At 34.4% G+C, this 16,765-nt stretch overlaps 1 protein-coding gene across 2 annotated transcripts in view; it reads right to left on the reverse strand.

Annotated features, from left to right (window-relative positions):
* Positions 1-16,765, reverse strand: part of LOC128679125 (uncharacterized) — a 75,094-nt gene that overhangs the window by 8,400 nt on the left and 49,929 nt on the right. For both annotated transcript variants that reach the window (XM_053761152.2, XM_064436642.1), the window contains one exon: positions 2,732-3,702. In XM_053761152.2, the coding sequence (XP_053617127.1) occupies positions 2,732-3,702 (971 nt within the window). The remainder of the gene's footprint in view (positions 1-2,731; positions 3,703-16,765) is intronic.

Below are 16,765 nucleotides of genomic sequence, written 5' to 3' on the forward strand. Positions count from 1 at the left end.
TCATAATTCTTGTGTTACCTCTCTCTATTCTTATGGCACTTTCTGATCATAGATCTCTTATCGTGTAGGCACACCATTTCATGAAGAGATAAAACACGAGGAAGTAGTGCAAAATGAAATAAGTCTATTTCTATTTGCATTTGCAATTTTACAAAATCATAGTCAAATATTGTTATTAATTTAAATGTAATAGTGTCACTTTTATTAGTTTTTGTTTTGTGGGATGACAGCATGCTCTCTATTTACCTAAATTTGTATATCCATAGCCATAAACATGTAAGATGAAGTTTCCCATTAACACAACATTATAAATATTGTACAAACTCATGTTTTGCAAATAAATGCTTGCGATTTTTGTAGCTTCATCAGTATCAGTCAAATGATAAATTCAATTATTATATTAACTTGTTGTGTAATTAGTTTCAATATTTTCTTAAACGACATTATTTTATAACAATATATATGATAATTTTATTTAAAAAAAAAACACTCAAAAAGTGACTCAACATTTTTCTCAAGACGAAGGTATAAAAAGTGACAGATCTCTTTTACGATTGCAGCCATGGTACATTTGTATTGCATCGTTGCACTTGCATCGTTGCACTGTGTCTTAACAGAAACCGAATAAAACACTTCTATTGTTTGCTATTCACTTGATTGCAAAGATGAGCAATAGAGTTGCGGAATCTTATTTGCAACTGCATTAATTGGTTACAAGATTTTTGCGACAAAACAAGGAAGTACAAGACTATGAAACTAAATTGATATAAGGAAAAAAATCGTAGATCTGTATCGAGAATGAGCGTATATTTTATGAAAACATAAGACATATCGATTCTTTGCACAAAACTAAGAAATATAACAAAATCTTAAGCAGCTACAGATTGTAATCATCGTCCAAATGATAAAGGCAGACGACACTATATTATCAAAATGAATTTTGCCGATTTTTGGGGATCGTTTTCATATAGTATAGTGTTTCGGGTGTTATAAATTTAATCTCATTGGTTTCAAGTTTTAAATCGTCTTTTATTCTGGTTACTTAAATATATATATTTATATATGTTAATTTGCCAGAATAAACAATGATTGACACTTTCGTATAAAAGGTCAAGGTTGATGACATTCAAAATTATTGCATGAGAAATTAGGTCTTCAAAAATTACGAGAAACGAATCTATTAATGGATTTGTTCACAGGAATAAGGCTTCTCAGAATCTGGTCTGACAACTAGGGATGCCGACGACCGTGCGAAGTGGAGACACAAAAGTAGAAAAGCGGACTCTGGGCTCCAACGCTCAACGGCTCAGGAAGAAACCGGGAAAACGCTCAGATGAGAGAGAGAGAGAGGGCTCCTCAGAAACAATGTTTATTCTATTCTATGCTATTTCGTAGACAAATAATATTTTTCAAAGCTACAGACTATATATACTAGCGTAAGAAAATGCTTCTGTTTTACTTTCACTATCCAATGAAACATTTTAACAAAATTCTGCAAATGCTAATGAGTGTCTATTATGTTAATGCGTCTTCTTCTAAGCTTCGGCGCATTTCATTAAAAATCTGACATGAAATATTCTTGACCAATCCGAGAATCGAAGTCTGACCCCGTTGGAGTAGGACATTGCACATGACCAGGTCATAGAGATGCACATACAATTAACTTGGCTAAGCATTAAACGCTACGTGACTGTGTTAAGATCTTTGACACGGTTAAAATACTATTAATTAAGTTTGTTTTTCGCAGTAAAACTCTTACCAAAAAGGCAGATGAAGTTTGCTCTTTTAAGGCGATTACTCCAAGCACACTAGTGCCATCTCACATTGTTCAAGTACTTCGTCATCATCAACAGCCATTTCAAGGTTCCCTCTACTTTAGCATAAGGTTTCCTTGAATCCGCAATGTGCCCGCGCGGTGGGTACGCGCGCACATTGCGGATGGCGAGTTTTAATGACTGCAAAAACAACGGCTTAACGTGTCTTCCGAAGAACGGAGGAGCTGAAGATAATGCATTTTTGGTCACCCATCTAATGACCTTTGTGAGAGTGTTTTAACCGCCAATATAACAGGCCGAGCGCGCTAACTACTGCGCCATTGAGCTCACGTACATCTACATTCTATTTGACACAGTCTGACATCCATTATGGAGTGAATGACCGGTGTTATGCAAGCGATGGCCTAGCCTTGACTCCGTTGTCTTTTGTTAACCATGTTTTTTTTTTAATTTTGCGAATTTTTAGCAGTTTTGCCAAAACATTGAATACTTTTTTGTTGGATGGTATTGGTGAACAAAATGTTAATCCGATCGACATTTTGAAAGTTTATTTCGTTCCAATTAATTATATAAAAAGTAATTAATTTCCGAGTTGACAGAATTTACTTTTATTATTGGCACAATATTTTATAGAGACTAAAAGGTTGAATTTTTCGTCAATCTCTTAATATTTTGTTTGTAATATTGTAGTTTGTAGCTTCTAATAAAACATAATATCTGTGAGATACTTGTTTTAAGAATTTTACAACATCCGCGTTTATTGTGCAAACGCATAGCTACAATAAACTCATCCAACAGTTAACAAAAGTGATTATTATATGCAAGAAGATGCAATAATAAAATATTCCACCTCGATCCCAGCCTTACGCCACTTACTCTCGACTAGCCTTTCCGCATTACGCTCGATTCACTAAATTACATAACTACATCAATAATAACACCTTTAATTAACTCACCTTTATTGCTCACCGACCACAGATTACTTGAAGTATTCTTTTTTGGTTTATTCTCTCTAAACATAAGAATATCTGGAATCCTATTTACTTTATTATCTCTAGGAATTATATCTGGAGTTCTATCAACGTTTACTCTCACGAATTCTCCTTTTAGCACCTTAGACTGCTCTTTATGTGCGGCTAAAGGCGGCGGAGGAGCCTTAGATTTCTTATGAAACAGTCTTTTTCTCTCAGGTTTCGTAGGCACATCCATGTCTGTATAGATTATACTGTCTATCTCACCTACATCAACTACGTCACTCCTAATTCCAATAAGGCTCATTGGTTGATCAAAACGTGAGTTGGGATTTTTGTGTTGTACAGATATGTGCGTGACGCCATCATTATCAGTCGTCTGCATCAAATCGAAATGCCTGCCTTTATCGTAAAGGCTGTAATCTTCGACACTATTATTTCTAGTTTTGAACAAATCGTTAGTTTTCTTTTTAGAAAACAGGCTATCGCTGCTCGAGTAGTTATTCGTGTGCTTCGTCAGTCGATTCCGCATTTTGAAATACTTGTATGTGAAGTATATTCTTTTGAAGTCTTGTTCGTTCTCAAATTTGAGCGCTATGGCTTCTTTGTTGAGGTTTTTGGCTATGTAAAAGACTAGAGTGTTCTCGCAATTTGGATAATTCTCAATGTTAGTACAGTTTGTGATGTCATCAATGGATATGTTTTCGAATTTGCTAGTTTTGAGTTCAGTGTAATCTTTAATATGCTTTTTGTCATCATCACTCGAGTCTTCTTTCGTGATTAGTTGGAGTTGATCTTTTTCATTGAATCCGACGCTGATGTTGTAAGTTTGTAGCGAGGATGGCTTGGTGATGGTTGTGATGTCAAGTTGTTGGTGAACGTTGTGAAGCTTCTGCCTGGCGACGATGGCGGCCATGCCTCCGCAGCGTGTGGCCTTCTTGACAGTCATTGTTTCTCTGTAACAATAGAAAAAAATTGTCAGCCCCTCAAAATCTATTTCGTGGATAAAGATGACATTTTCTTTTATCCTTCATTATTTATTATTATTTTGGATCTCATTATTCGTGTTTTTAAAGATCTGTGATCTAAAAATAATTTGCTATACCTACTCTTATTTTATAGTACAGAAAAAAATTCTAAATATTTTTATATTTTCTTCCCAATTTAGTTTTTTTTAAAGTGTATAATAGGTAACTTAATTGATCGATATTTATCTGTACATCGTTTTAATCAAACAACCATTTTATAAAAATAAATCAATCATTTTGGTAATAGGTAAACTTTCAAAAATGTATATCGAAACTTTCTACAACTTTCCCGTACGATTTGAAAGGAAAAAATGCCTTATTTTGGTAACTCACGATTGAAACAAAAGAGTATGATTTGGCGTAATTTCCGATACGTGATGAGAGAAACCTAACAATGATAAGTAACTCTTAAAAGCAGTTTAAATGAAATCAATTATTCTCAAAGATTTATTAAAATATAATTATATTGTATTGTTACAATCATTTTCAACTAACTCTATCAGCATAGGATTCCTTAAGTCAAAACTAAGTGTCTCGTCACAGAAAAATGAGATTTTGTTTTTGTTACGACTGTATACCAAGGGTTATTCTATTAGCCTTGTCAAATACGTGTCCACTGAGACACAAGGTTAATACTAGTGGCTTAACATTATGTGGCTCTTCAGGTGTGCCCCAGTCTGGGCATCACGACTGTGTCATGTCATGGGAGAATGGGAGTAAATTAACTGATATCTTTTTATACATATACCATCATATAGCTAGCAAGTATTCGCCTGATGGAAAGTGGTCACCGCAGTTCATAGACGCCTACAACACTAGGGGTGTCTCAGGCGTTTTGTAGTCTTGGGCCTTTTGCCATACACAGTCTGTATTATTATGTATTTCACTGCCTCTCACTCTGAGAGAATGATCTTTTTTGTCGTGACTGTACGCATTGGGAGGCAAAGTCGAAGTAGATGAATTGCCATAAGAGTGTAGCCACTACGTCATCCTTATCCTTACATAATATTAAACCAAAGTCCTCTGCCTGTCTGTCTCGTCTGTTCGCGATAAACTCAAAAACACGGATGCACGGATTTTCATGCGGTTTTCACTAATAGATAGTGTGATTCCTGAGGAAGGTTTAGGTGTATAATTTATTATTTTTTACCCGAGCGAAGCAAGTACGGGCCGCTAGTCGAAGATAAGAACACAAATAATATAAGTGAGAAGACCTGTTATCCCTGCTTCCCCGCTCGATTCCAGAATTTTTCCATGTCATTATTATTTTCAAAAGTAGGTATATAATAAGTACCTACAACACATTTTCAATTTCATATTTTTTTTGGTATATGTGACAAGTTATCAGTTAAAAGAAATTGTAGACGAAAATCTGTTACGAGTGAAAGTTTGTTTTACTTACTGAGGTTTGTAATCGTGTGACAATCTTCGTAAAAAGTCTGAACTTCCTTCTTTGCTCATAATTATTTAATTAATTACCGTTTGAAACACAAGCTTTAGCGATTTGAAATGTCTTTCTAAACAGTCAGCTCTCTTGATGTCAATTTTTGTAACCAATTATCAGAATTCACACAGGGTGGCTTGATGAGGAGGATGGAGGATAGTAGTAGTAGGAGAAATTTGTAGGATGACGATAAAGCAGGTGACAAAAAAAAATCTATAACAAAAATGCTGCATGCAATATTTTTTGTTCTTCCAATCTTACAAAATAAATTGGCCGATAAATCAGCTTATCGGATAGTATCGAAAATGTCCAAAAGTTAAACCTCAAGTCCTTATACCACTCGAGATGTGAACATATGAAAACCATTGGTTGTTCTTCGAAGAAACTGCTACATTTACTGAGGTACTGTGGCACACTTAAGATTATATTTTAATTTACACTGTCTCTGTTTATACGTACATTGTCTGAGAACTAATTTATCTATCAATCTATGATAGATAAGTATATGATTATTTGAAAGTGTGTTTGAAAACAACAAAAGTGGCATAAAACCTTTTCCCGCTTGCGCTTGTGGCACGCGCCAAGCGAACCAGATGTTACTAAAACAATGGGAGCGTGCGTGAGACGTTTTACATAATATTCGGTGCATTTCCGAGTTAAACCGGGTTATGAAACTAACTAACTTCATGTGGCGGGTGTAGGATTATTGAATGACATATTCATATGTATGTACACCTAGGTCACCTGAATAACACCTGGAGCGAATATCACCACAAATAACAATACCTATTTTAATCGGAGGTGCTCTTCGTGGACTAATTTTTTTTAATTCATTATTTTTGGATATTAAGGTCCTTGCCTACCGGAGAATAGTCTGTAACATATACCAGAAATTTGTAAAAGAAAAAATATATATAGCTAATAATAATAATTTTTTCCATTATTTTTTTCCGTTTTAGAGTTGGTACTGAATATCAGTATTGTGGTATTGAAAACTTATTAGATACTTAATCAAAATCATCAATAACCAAACAAAGGAATCGTAGAACAGCATTTAATGATAATAAAAACTTTAATTAAGGCCGAATAAAATACATAAATACTGGTTTTATTATACGTACGTGTTTTGATCAAGAATACCAAAAACTAATAATTATTTATTACGCTGCATACACTGAAGGAATTTGTTACAACAATAACTCATTTCATTGCAAGCTATTTTTATAGTGTTATGTTAGGTACTTACCTAATAGCAAATAAACTATTAACTATAAACTATAAAAATCCCTCTGCCGCGTCTCTCTGTCTATTCGTGATAAACTCAAAATCTTATTGCACGGATTTCCATGCGTTTCACCCAATAGATAGTGTGATTTCTGAGGAAGGTGTACTAAATTATATATTTACTATATATTTACCCGAGCGAAGCCGGGACGGGTCGCTAGTAGATAATAAATCAGTAAATTATATTTGGATTCGGATAACCCAATCTACTTTTATTTTTCATCTTAATATTATAATATTATCCGATGATATTTGTGTGTAAAAGTGAGATCCTCAATGTTTGGCATTCATATTTTAGTACGGTGGTAGTACCTATTTTAGCATTTTTGTATTAATTATTATATTGATAGCTATATTGATAGATAATTTATACATACGTCTAGATGAATACCTAACATAGTCGTAAAATATAACTATATTTTCAAGACTGCATGTAAAAATGTATTTGCCAATGAGATATAACTGAAGAGGGTCCAATAATTATAAACACTTTTATAAAAGGCACTAATTGTGTGAACGCTGTGGCTATGACCTGCCGCCATAGAGCTAGTATAAGTTCATGTCTAATATAGAGCGCGCATAATTACAATTAAATGCAATTAATGGAAAACGGTGTAGTGGATTTACGTGAATGAAATAATCTTCAGAATGTAAGTATTGACCTCCTCAGTAGACACTCGTCCACATCAAGATGTTTCTCTCGTCGATTGTCAGAACTTCACCAACTGATACACATAGTTGGCCGCGTCAGTGAGTAATAGAATATTGATCTAAACCTAAGGCACATCAAACATACAAATTGTAAAAAAATCCTATGAAAAATCAAGAAGTATGTACCTATATACTAATTCAAATTTGTAAAATTACAACGTGTTAATGAAACAGGTATTTACTTAAATCCTAAGTTTGAAATGTTTTTCAAAACATTATTCAGTTATAGGCCTTAAGTAAAAGAAATTATCGAAACAATTTCTGATTTTTTTATCAATTTGAATACACTTTTGCTTTTATTGTTTAAATATTTTTTAACTCATTCACGAGTTGACATATTTTTTTTTTATGAAATGATCTAAGAAATACAACCTAACTACAAATAGTGCTTGAGAAAATACAAACATGATGTTTTATTACGTGCATCGCGTCACGCCCGTCGCGCCGCGCCCACCTTTACCTACAATAAAAACTACTTTTCTAAGAAATGCGCGCTCTATACGTCAATACTAACTCTAAGCCAGTGACAGAACGCATCGGGCCAGTGTGAGAAGAGATTCTAAGATAAATAGTTGCGTTTCCGTGACTACGCCGTTACCTACAATTAAGTTTAACATCTAGAAATTGTCCTTTGCTCTGCCTAACGGTTGGCTCATTAAAGTTCAAAGTTAGTCATTAAACTTTTTACCCTAATGGCATTGATGAGGATATGTACTATTTCGTATGAATTTTCATTAATATATGTACCTAGGTAATTATTTAATGAAGAATGAAGATACACTTTTGCCAATTTTCGCTAAGAAAAAAATTGCAGTTTGTAGGATAATAGTGATTGACACGCGGATACACCTTGGTATCATATTAAACAAAACCTATACGTATTTTCGTTTCTGTATAAAACAACTGCTTGTTTTACTGCTTTTGTTTTAGATTTTTGTATATTAGTGTCTGTGGCAATACAAATAAACCTTTGAATGTCATGTCCATACGCGTCCTTTGATCGAACCCTTCGGTTTCAGAATTAAGAGGAAAATGCACAGAGCCGACACGGAAGAACTTAATATTTACTATATATAAAAGGATTATTAAAAGGCTTCCATGCTCCATAAACCTTGCTCTGAAGGTAAACGCCGGTTAAGGAAAGCTGAACTCATGCGAATCACATGTGGAAAATTCATGGTCTTGGCTCTTCCGACTTAATTAATATTATTATTTTTATTGCACACATATACCATTCTATGTATGACCCAATTGTTGGCAGTTAGATAGTGTCCACAGCTATTGTAGTTTTACAAATTGTAATGTGTGAAATTTTCTTCTTCATAGTTGTATTTCTCATGGCTGAAGGTCGTGGTCATTACGTGGAATGAAACACAACTTTCTTGGCATTATTAATTGAGTGATTTGCCATTGCCTTCTCCATTTCACATACAAGTTAATAATAATCAACCAGTGTGCAGGTTTCCTCACTCGATGTTTTCCTTTACCGGAAGCAAGTGGTGGACGATGAAAACTACTATATATGAGTCAGATTTGTATACAAACTTATGTGGGACAAGTAGGATTCGAACCTGGGACCTTTCGATCCACAGGCGGGCTTAACCATTACACCACCACCGCTTCATTATCTCGGTTGTATTTACAGTCGTTAAAACCCGCCATTCCGCAATGGGCCCGCGTGGTGGGTCGTGGCCCAAACCACTTATCCATCCGTAAGGAACGCCAGTGCCCCAACGTTTAAATGGCTGTTGATGATGAAATAAATCTAGGAAATCTCTAAATTAGGTACCTCAACCTGTTTGTTTAAATATTCAGAAAAAATAATGCAGATGCAACTGGTGTCGTGGGAAGGTATGAGCTAGGTAGGTATGTACCGTATCAGGACACATGCGCTAAAAAAATTGCGCGAAAGAACTTGCGCGCAAGAAACTTGCGCGAAAGGTTAAGGAATTGCGTTGTGTTGCGTTGCGTTGCGTTGCGTTGCGTTGCGTTGCGTTGCGTGGCGGTGCATTGTGTTGCGTTGCGTTGTTTCTTTGCGCGCAAGTTTCTTTTCACGCAAGTGATTGCGCGCAAGTGTCTTGCGTGCAAAAGTACCAAACTCGGTATGTACTATACAAAAAAGTCAGATAACATGTGATGTACCCACCCCCATTTTGGTGGGTGCATCACTTGTTATCTGACTTTTTTAAATAAATCATAATTTATTTAATTGATATCAAGGTTATTGTATATGTCTGTTTTAAATATTTTTCTTTTAAACTTTTTGTGAAAAAAAAAAGGAATGTTTACCTTCCTTGCCAAATCTTTATATTTTCCTCCCAATTATATATATTTTTTTACAAATGCCTATTGTTTTTGTATGTTTTATTTTGGAATGTATTTCAAAAGAATAATCTAAGAACGAGATAAGATCCGGTATTCATTTACAATGGCTCATGTAACTGGATTATGTCATATTGGGAGAAGAAAGGTGTAATTTTATTGTGATGCTATTAGGCTTCACTGTGAAACATAAATTAATTCCCATTGAAATTAATGGACGATGGAAGCTAAGCTGCATTCTGAGGCTCAGCAGACAAATATTTAAAAAACTGTTATTTTATTATATACTAGATGTTGCCCGGGGCTTCGCTCCCGTGGTAATTTTGAGAACAAATATCAAAGCAATCTTGGATAATGTACTTACCTTTCTAATGGCGAAAGAATTTTTGAAATCGGTTCGGTAGTTTCAGAGATTACCCCCCGTTACATACCTCACAACAACTTAAATAATAGTATAGATTTCTTTTTAATCAACCAAACAAGTGAATTTATCAAATTTGTTTTTGTATTTTTTATATTCTTCGATGTTTCAAGCTTTTTTAAAAGATCACCGTTTTTCCAAAGATATTTTTCGGAAAACAGAAGTGCATCAATCCGTGTAAAAAATACTTATTTCTACTTATGTAACTTCCTTCAGCGGTGTTTCCTAATGATTTCGATTCGATCTGACTCACGTATATCGACCACTATTTGCTTGCGGTGAAGAAAACATCGTGAGGACACCTGCACACTGGTTGATGATTAATTTTTGAAATGGAGAAGGCAATGGCAAACTTATGACCACGATCCTCAGCAATGAGGAATACGACTATAAAGATAATAATGCATTTGAGATCTACCCAAAGCGCAGCCTATAAACACCGTCTTCCGTCACCATGTTTGGTGGCAGTCGCGAAATCAGTCAAGGTCAAGGATATCTTTCCTGTCATGACGTTATCCATATTTATAGCAATAAAAGTGAGGAACCTCGACCTTGTCCACCGGTCCACACTAAAAAAAATACTTAATAATTTCAATTTTATGAAAAATAAGAAAAACATTACGCGGGTGAATTTTCGAGCGTTTTGACCGCCGACATTATACCCTTCTTCAAGTTTGAACAAAGACAAGAAACTTTTTAATAATCTGTGTTGGGGGTAGTGTAAAATTTAAATAACATTTGATTTTTAAAATTTTAGAATTGTTCTTTATTTTGAAGGAGGATAATGACGGCGTTCAAAACGCTCGAAAATTCACGAAGGTCGACAATAAATTGAATGAAAATAAAACAATAACCATTCAAAAATACAGCATTATTCTCAACAACTAGAGATTATGAACAGAGTTAAAAAAAACTATAACAGTAAATGAGGTAAATCCTATTTAATCTAACAATTAAGAAGGTACTGAGAGTAATCTGTTCAGAAATCGGTAGAAAGGTGACTTTCAACTCTGGAAACTAAGAGATATTCCTGGGAACACTAAACAATACATATTGTATACCTTACCAACTTTTTTTTTGCTGTTTGAAAGAATATTTTGAACTCTATCACGAAGAGAATAAAATGTATGATTTTGAGGCAGATGTGATGAGTTGGTAAGGCAAGTATGTTTGTGTCGCAGATATGTTATGTGTGATTTAAGTTGACACGCTTTCGGTTGGCTCGTGATAATTTATGAGTGTTTTTATATGATTTTCTAGTTTATATATCGTAAATCCATTACAATATATTTATATTGTATCATTATTACTACTTTATATAAACTTTTTTATACCATAAATAATTACCTCGCATGTAATGAAGTATTATTTCTATTAGTTTTACCATATGCCTGTTGTTGAATCCATACAATGTGGAAGTGTGTCTGTCTGTTTCGCTAAACCGCTGGACCGATTTTGATGATATTAATTGGATGTTAAAGACACTTGTTAAACAGTTTTTTAATAATTTTTCAAAAATTATCCCCAAATAACTACAATGGGGGTGAAAATAGACGCGGGCGAAACCGCGGGAAAAGCTAGTAAAGTATTAAATAATCTGAATGTTCTGTTTCTGCGTATGTATATGTTTGTTGTGTGAATTTTGTGAGAATGACGAATAAAAAACACAAATTTTACCACAATTTTTGTTTTGTTAAATTTTAATGTTAAAATTAATAATAGTATTTTTATACAGGCTAATGAAAATATATTTTTATTATGTACTATAAATAGCATACATAAATTTGCCGTTGTATTGAGATAACATCAAATGAATTGTTTAAAATATTTTAATGTTGCAAATGTTTTGTAGTAATATCCTTGTCAAATTTACTTTACAGTAGCGCCAATCACGTTTGCAAATCTATCATCAAAGATTAGTAACGTGCAGCCGAGGAATTTCTGTATCTCTCCTAAAGAAACTCGGGAATAAAGTTAACCGTCTGACCTGGGTATTAATTCCGTTTCTCATGGGTTTTTTAGTAGTAATGTTACTTGCAATAAAGACTACTATTTAAACCCCATTGAGATACGATTATGACTTAACTTTAGCAGAATGCCCGCTCTGATAAGATCGTTTCAGTGCGTCCTCGAAAATTTCAAGACTGGCACAAACTAATGTTTTAAAAATATAAAATTCGAATCTAGAAAGTGAATCGGACCTGCGATTTGGAGATAATGAGCCAATCTCGCTCTGACGCGCGGCGGGTGCGTCTGCGCAAGCTGTCTGATTAGCACTCAATAAATAGGGCTGACTTTACACCGTAATAAATAAAAATATAATTGTTTCTTTTGATTTACATAAGGATTTATTCCCTTAGAATCTTATCGTATCTCAATTATTTAATTAACTTAACGTATCTTAATTAGAAATGACGATATGATACGACGATACGATACGACAATAGTTTCTGATGACGCTCTGTTTTGGATAGAAAAAACTAAAAAAATTGTTAGATAATCCTATAAGGCGGGAATCACACACATATGACTTAATTCACTTAAAGTTTGATACGATCGGTGTGATAGGCAGCCGCGGTAGACGGACCGGCAACTTCCACCACTTTTACTTATATCGAGAAAGTTGTGTATTCTCACACACGAACGCCCACTCATTACCAACTCTAACATCTTCCCCATAAGGTCCAAAATAAACGAATTAACAATTAATTTTGGGTTATTAGTGCTTCGTAAAGATATTGTTTGTTTGGACATTAATATAATTAATGCAGTCACTGAACTGCACTGCCTGGGTTAAGGGAATATAGTTGTCCTAATTTTTTAATTACTGCTGCGTAAGGAAGATAAACTGTAGAATCTCCTCATAGGCAACATGTTTAAATGTGGGTTTTGATGTTCACAATTTTGGGCTCTGTTTACCCCGTAATTCGTAGAAGTAGATTTCTTATTTCCCATAATTATTTATTTATTTATTTCCTTGTTCACAATTATATGATATAATATTTCGTTAAATTTTACCTGTTGCGACGTCTGTCTATTCTATATATTTTTTGTGGTCTCCCATATAAATTGAACAATCAGCTGATTGAGCTTAGTAGGTATATGGAAGTCGCTACTCTGAAGTGGAGGAGGGCGGGTCACGTAATGACATTAGGACGGAAGATGGGAACTATATGGGACGAAGCTTTGCGTGCATTGGAGGAGGCTTATGTCCTGCAGTGGACGACGAGATGTAGAAGAAGAAGAAGGTATATGGAAAGTAAAAAAAAATATTTCATTTTAAAATTTTTGATTTTATTATAGCTCATGTTCTGAGAATATTTCAGCGTTTATAGCAGCGGTGGCCCAGTGATTAAGACCTTCCGCCATTGATCGAAAAGTCCCATGTTCGAATCCTGCTCGTGCCACATGAGTTTGTATACCACTCTGACTCATATAGAGACTGACTCATATAGAGTATTTTCATAGACCACCACTTGCTTCCGGTGAAGGAAAACATCGTGAGGAAACCTGCACACTGGTGGACAGTTTAGTTCACTAGTGTGTATGCGACTACCTGCCACTAGATGGCGGTAAGTAGTCGTAAAAGTCATGTATGATGCCTATAAGCGACTTAAATAAAATCTGACACCAGTGTTAGCAATAACTCACTCGAAATGATGATGAAGAGCATATTGTAAAATGTTTAATAAGTACTGTTTTCATAGTTGCAAAATTTTCTGTATTTAGGTACTTTTGATTTATAACGAGTGTCAATAAATTCCCAGTTCCTAGATGTTTGTATATAATTTAAATCATTATGCAATAAATATCCGCTGCACTTAAAAGTATACAGCCGTGTTGTGATTCCACTAACGTGAAATCCTAATCGTGTATTTCCACACAATAAGAACTTCGATCGAAAAACAATTGAGACACGATTTTGATTTTCAAAATCGACACCCAGGAAGAAAGCAACAAGGTTCGCGTGAGATATACCTACCCTTCCCGAGTCTCACGGCTCCCGAAGGTAGCTGATGCCAAACTATTGATTTACGAAGTTCATCAGGCCGCTGGGTTTGTTAGAGGAATTAGGCTTTGCAATTTATCAAGATTATCATTGTGGAAAATCACGTTTATAAGATCTGAACTTGTTGAACGTATGGAGAGCGGCAGCAGATAATAAATCCTATAGAAATACAGAGTTACATATAAATACTAGCGCCACGTCCTGGTTTCACTCGGGTAAAACCAGTAAAAAAAGTAGTGATGTTACTTCTGAAAATTTCGTCAGCTTCTGTGTCACCAAAATAAATAGGTCCAGTAGTTTTGGAGTTTATTGTTACAAACAAAAATACAAACTTTTTCTATAATATTGGTACGGATGGATGGTATGGATGTCGAATGGTCTCCTAGAATAACAATAGCTATTGAAGTAATTTCGGATCCGGAAGAGTATAGAAGTTAAAATATGATTTTGTTAAAATTTGTTTCTATCGGAATTTCTTCTCAGTAGTAGACAGTAGTTTATAGCTTTGGTAAATAGTATTTAATTAAAAATATGACGTGAAAAAATGCCTGTGAAAGTCTAATTTAATTTCATTTATTTATTTGTTCATAAACAATTCACATTTTATTCGTATTATTAATTATACTCGTGACATTGAATAAAAATACACTAAAAACCCAAATTAGATGCAAAATAATATGTACCTATCATAATACTTTAAAAAAGTCATCAACTGAATAACAACATTTTTTTGCAATAATTCTCTAAGTCGTCATTTAAATATTGAAGGTCAACTCTCCAATTTAAATCCGAAATAATATTATAAATGCGAAAGTAAGTTTGTTACCTTATCACGCTCTATCATCTACTCGACCAATCTTCATGATTATTTTTAAGTATGGAGAAGGACAGACCTTTCATCCCGGAAAATAACTGTTCCCGTGGAAAATTTACGCGGGCGAAACCTCGGGTAACATCTAGTTTCTTAATAAATTATTTGATTCAAACACTTGAGTCTCGCGGAAACTGCACGTGTGACCTGTCAATGTGTCTGGTGCATATAACGATTGTGAGATTTGACACATAATGACTGCGTCGAAGTATGCGGGATATTGTCAAGAGCATTATGTGGGAACTGGAGGGTGATTTGTATGAGGAAATAGATTTGCTACGTGTGGTCTCACGTTTGCATCTACGAGTACATTATCATACTAATATTATAAAGAGAATAGATTTGTATTTTTGTCTATTTGTTATTTTAAACTGCTTATCATCTAGAGCTAATGTACATACGAACGTAAATATATTTGTGTCCTCATAAAATTAAAATTGAATTGCTCACAAATTAGCACATAATACTAGGAAGCATACAACTCGTCAATTAATTATTCAAAATCATCTTCCTAACAATAAACTACAGATATTGCTTACAATGAAGAATAAAAAAATAAAAAAAATATAGATTCACAACTTGTAGTATAACGAGTTAAGGAGTTAGCACTGAATATCTGAAAAAATATTTCGACTTTTGTTTCTGTTTCCGTACATATTAACTTGTTTATTTTGCCACCTTACCTACTTTTGTACTTGGTTCCAGCTGAAAATCAGCTCGATGAAATCATGGCTCGATACCATGGCACCATGCTGAGCTGGTCGCCATTTTGGCTTACATATTGTATTCGATCTATATTCGTTACTCTTTTGTATGTTTGGATTTTATGTGTTTGCCAAATAAATGATTTCTTTCTTTCTTTTTTTCTTTCTTTCTTTCTTCTCCTACTTAATTTGGTTATAACCTTCCGACGTTTGTATCTGTAAATGTTGTATGACGTTAAGCCTAGTTTGTAATTTGTGCATAAGGAGCACAGTGCATAGAAAGGTGTTAAATAAAGTTCATGACCCTTTGAAATGAGGTTTACTACTCCTGATTTTTTTCATTACCTAACAATTTTAGCCATATAATTACTATCACAAAATTATACGCCAAAAGTGAAAAAAATTAATCCAGAAATATTTGCGAGAGCAGAGCAGAGGGCGATATCTATAAGTTACACTTCTGTACAGACTTTATTCTGAAATAAAGGAGTTAATATATTGTCTCGGTCAGCGACTCTGAGGCAAAAAGTGATGATTTAACAATAGACGGCAAAAAGTAGGATTGTGGGAACAAATGAATGGAAAATAAAATTACCTATAATGCTATCAAGTTGGTCAAGGAACGTTAATCGATGGTTAGGGTTTAAATAGTTGTGTTTACTTTTAACAATTTTGTCCTAAATGCAACCGGCAATTTTACTCTCGGCACATATTAATAGTATAGTAATTTCATGCAGTTGGTAAAATTAATTTTCTGAAGCCTAAGGGTGAGTTGCACCGGTCAACTTTGACGTTGACATTCAACTGCGCGCCACTGAATGACGTCTAGACATAATGGCGTACTCTGCGTTTTTATGTGGTGCTTGAAGTTTAACCCTTATCCAGTCCAACGTCGTTTCTGCGTTCCCTTCACCGACAGCAGTCCGATGACTCCCGGAAATTTTCCGGAATATACCGCGAGGCAGAAATCATGGGATATCTCAAAACTTTTGTATTAACCCTAGTATCATTACTACATAGTATAAAACAAAGTCGCTTTCTCAGTCCCTATATCTCTATGTATGCTTAAATCTTTAAAACTACGCAACTGATTTTGATGCGGGTTTTATTTATATATAGTTTGATTCCTGAGGAAGGTTTAGGTGTATAATTTATTTATTTTTACCAGAGCGAAGCAGGGACGGGCCGCTAGTAAGTTATATAATGAAATCCTTATGACATAAGC

The sequence above is a fragment of the Plodia interpunctella genome, chromosome 21 (genome assembly GCF_027563975.2).
Source record: "Plodia interpunctella isolate USDA-ARS_2022_Savannah chromosome 21, ilPloInte3.2, whole genome shotgun sequence".
In the NCBI taxonomy this organism is placed as follows: Eukaryota; Metazoa; Arthropoda; class Insecta; order Lepidoptera; family Pyralidae; genus Plodia; species Plodia interpunctella.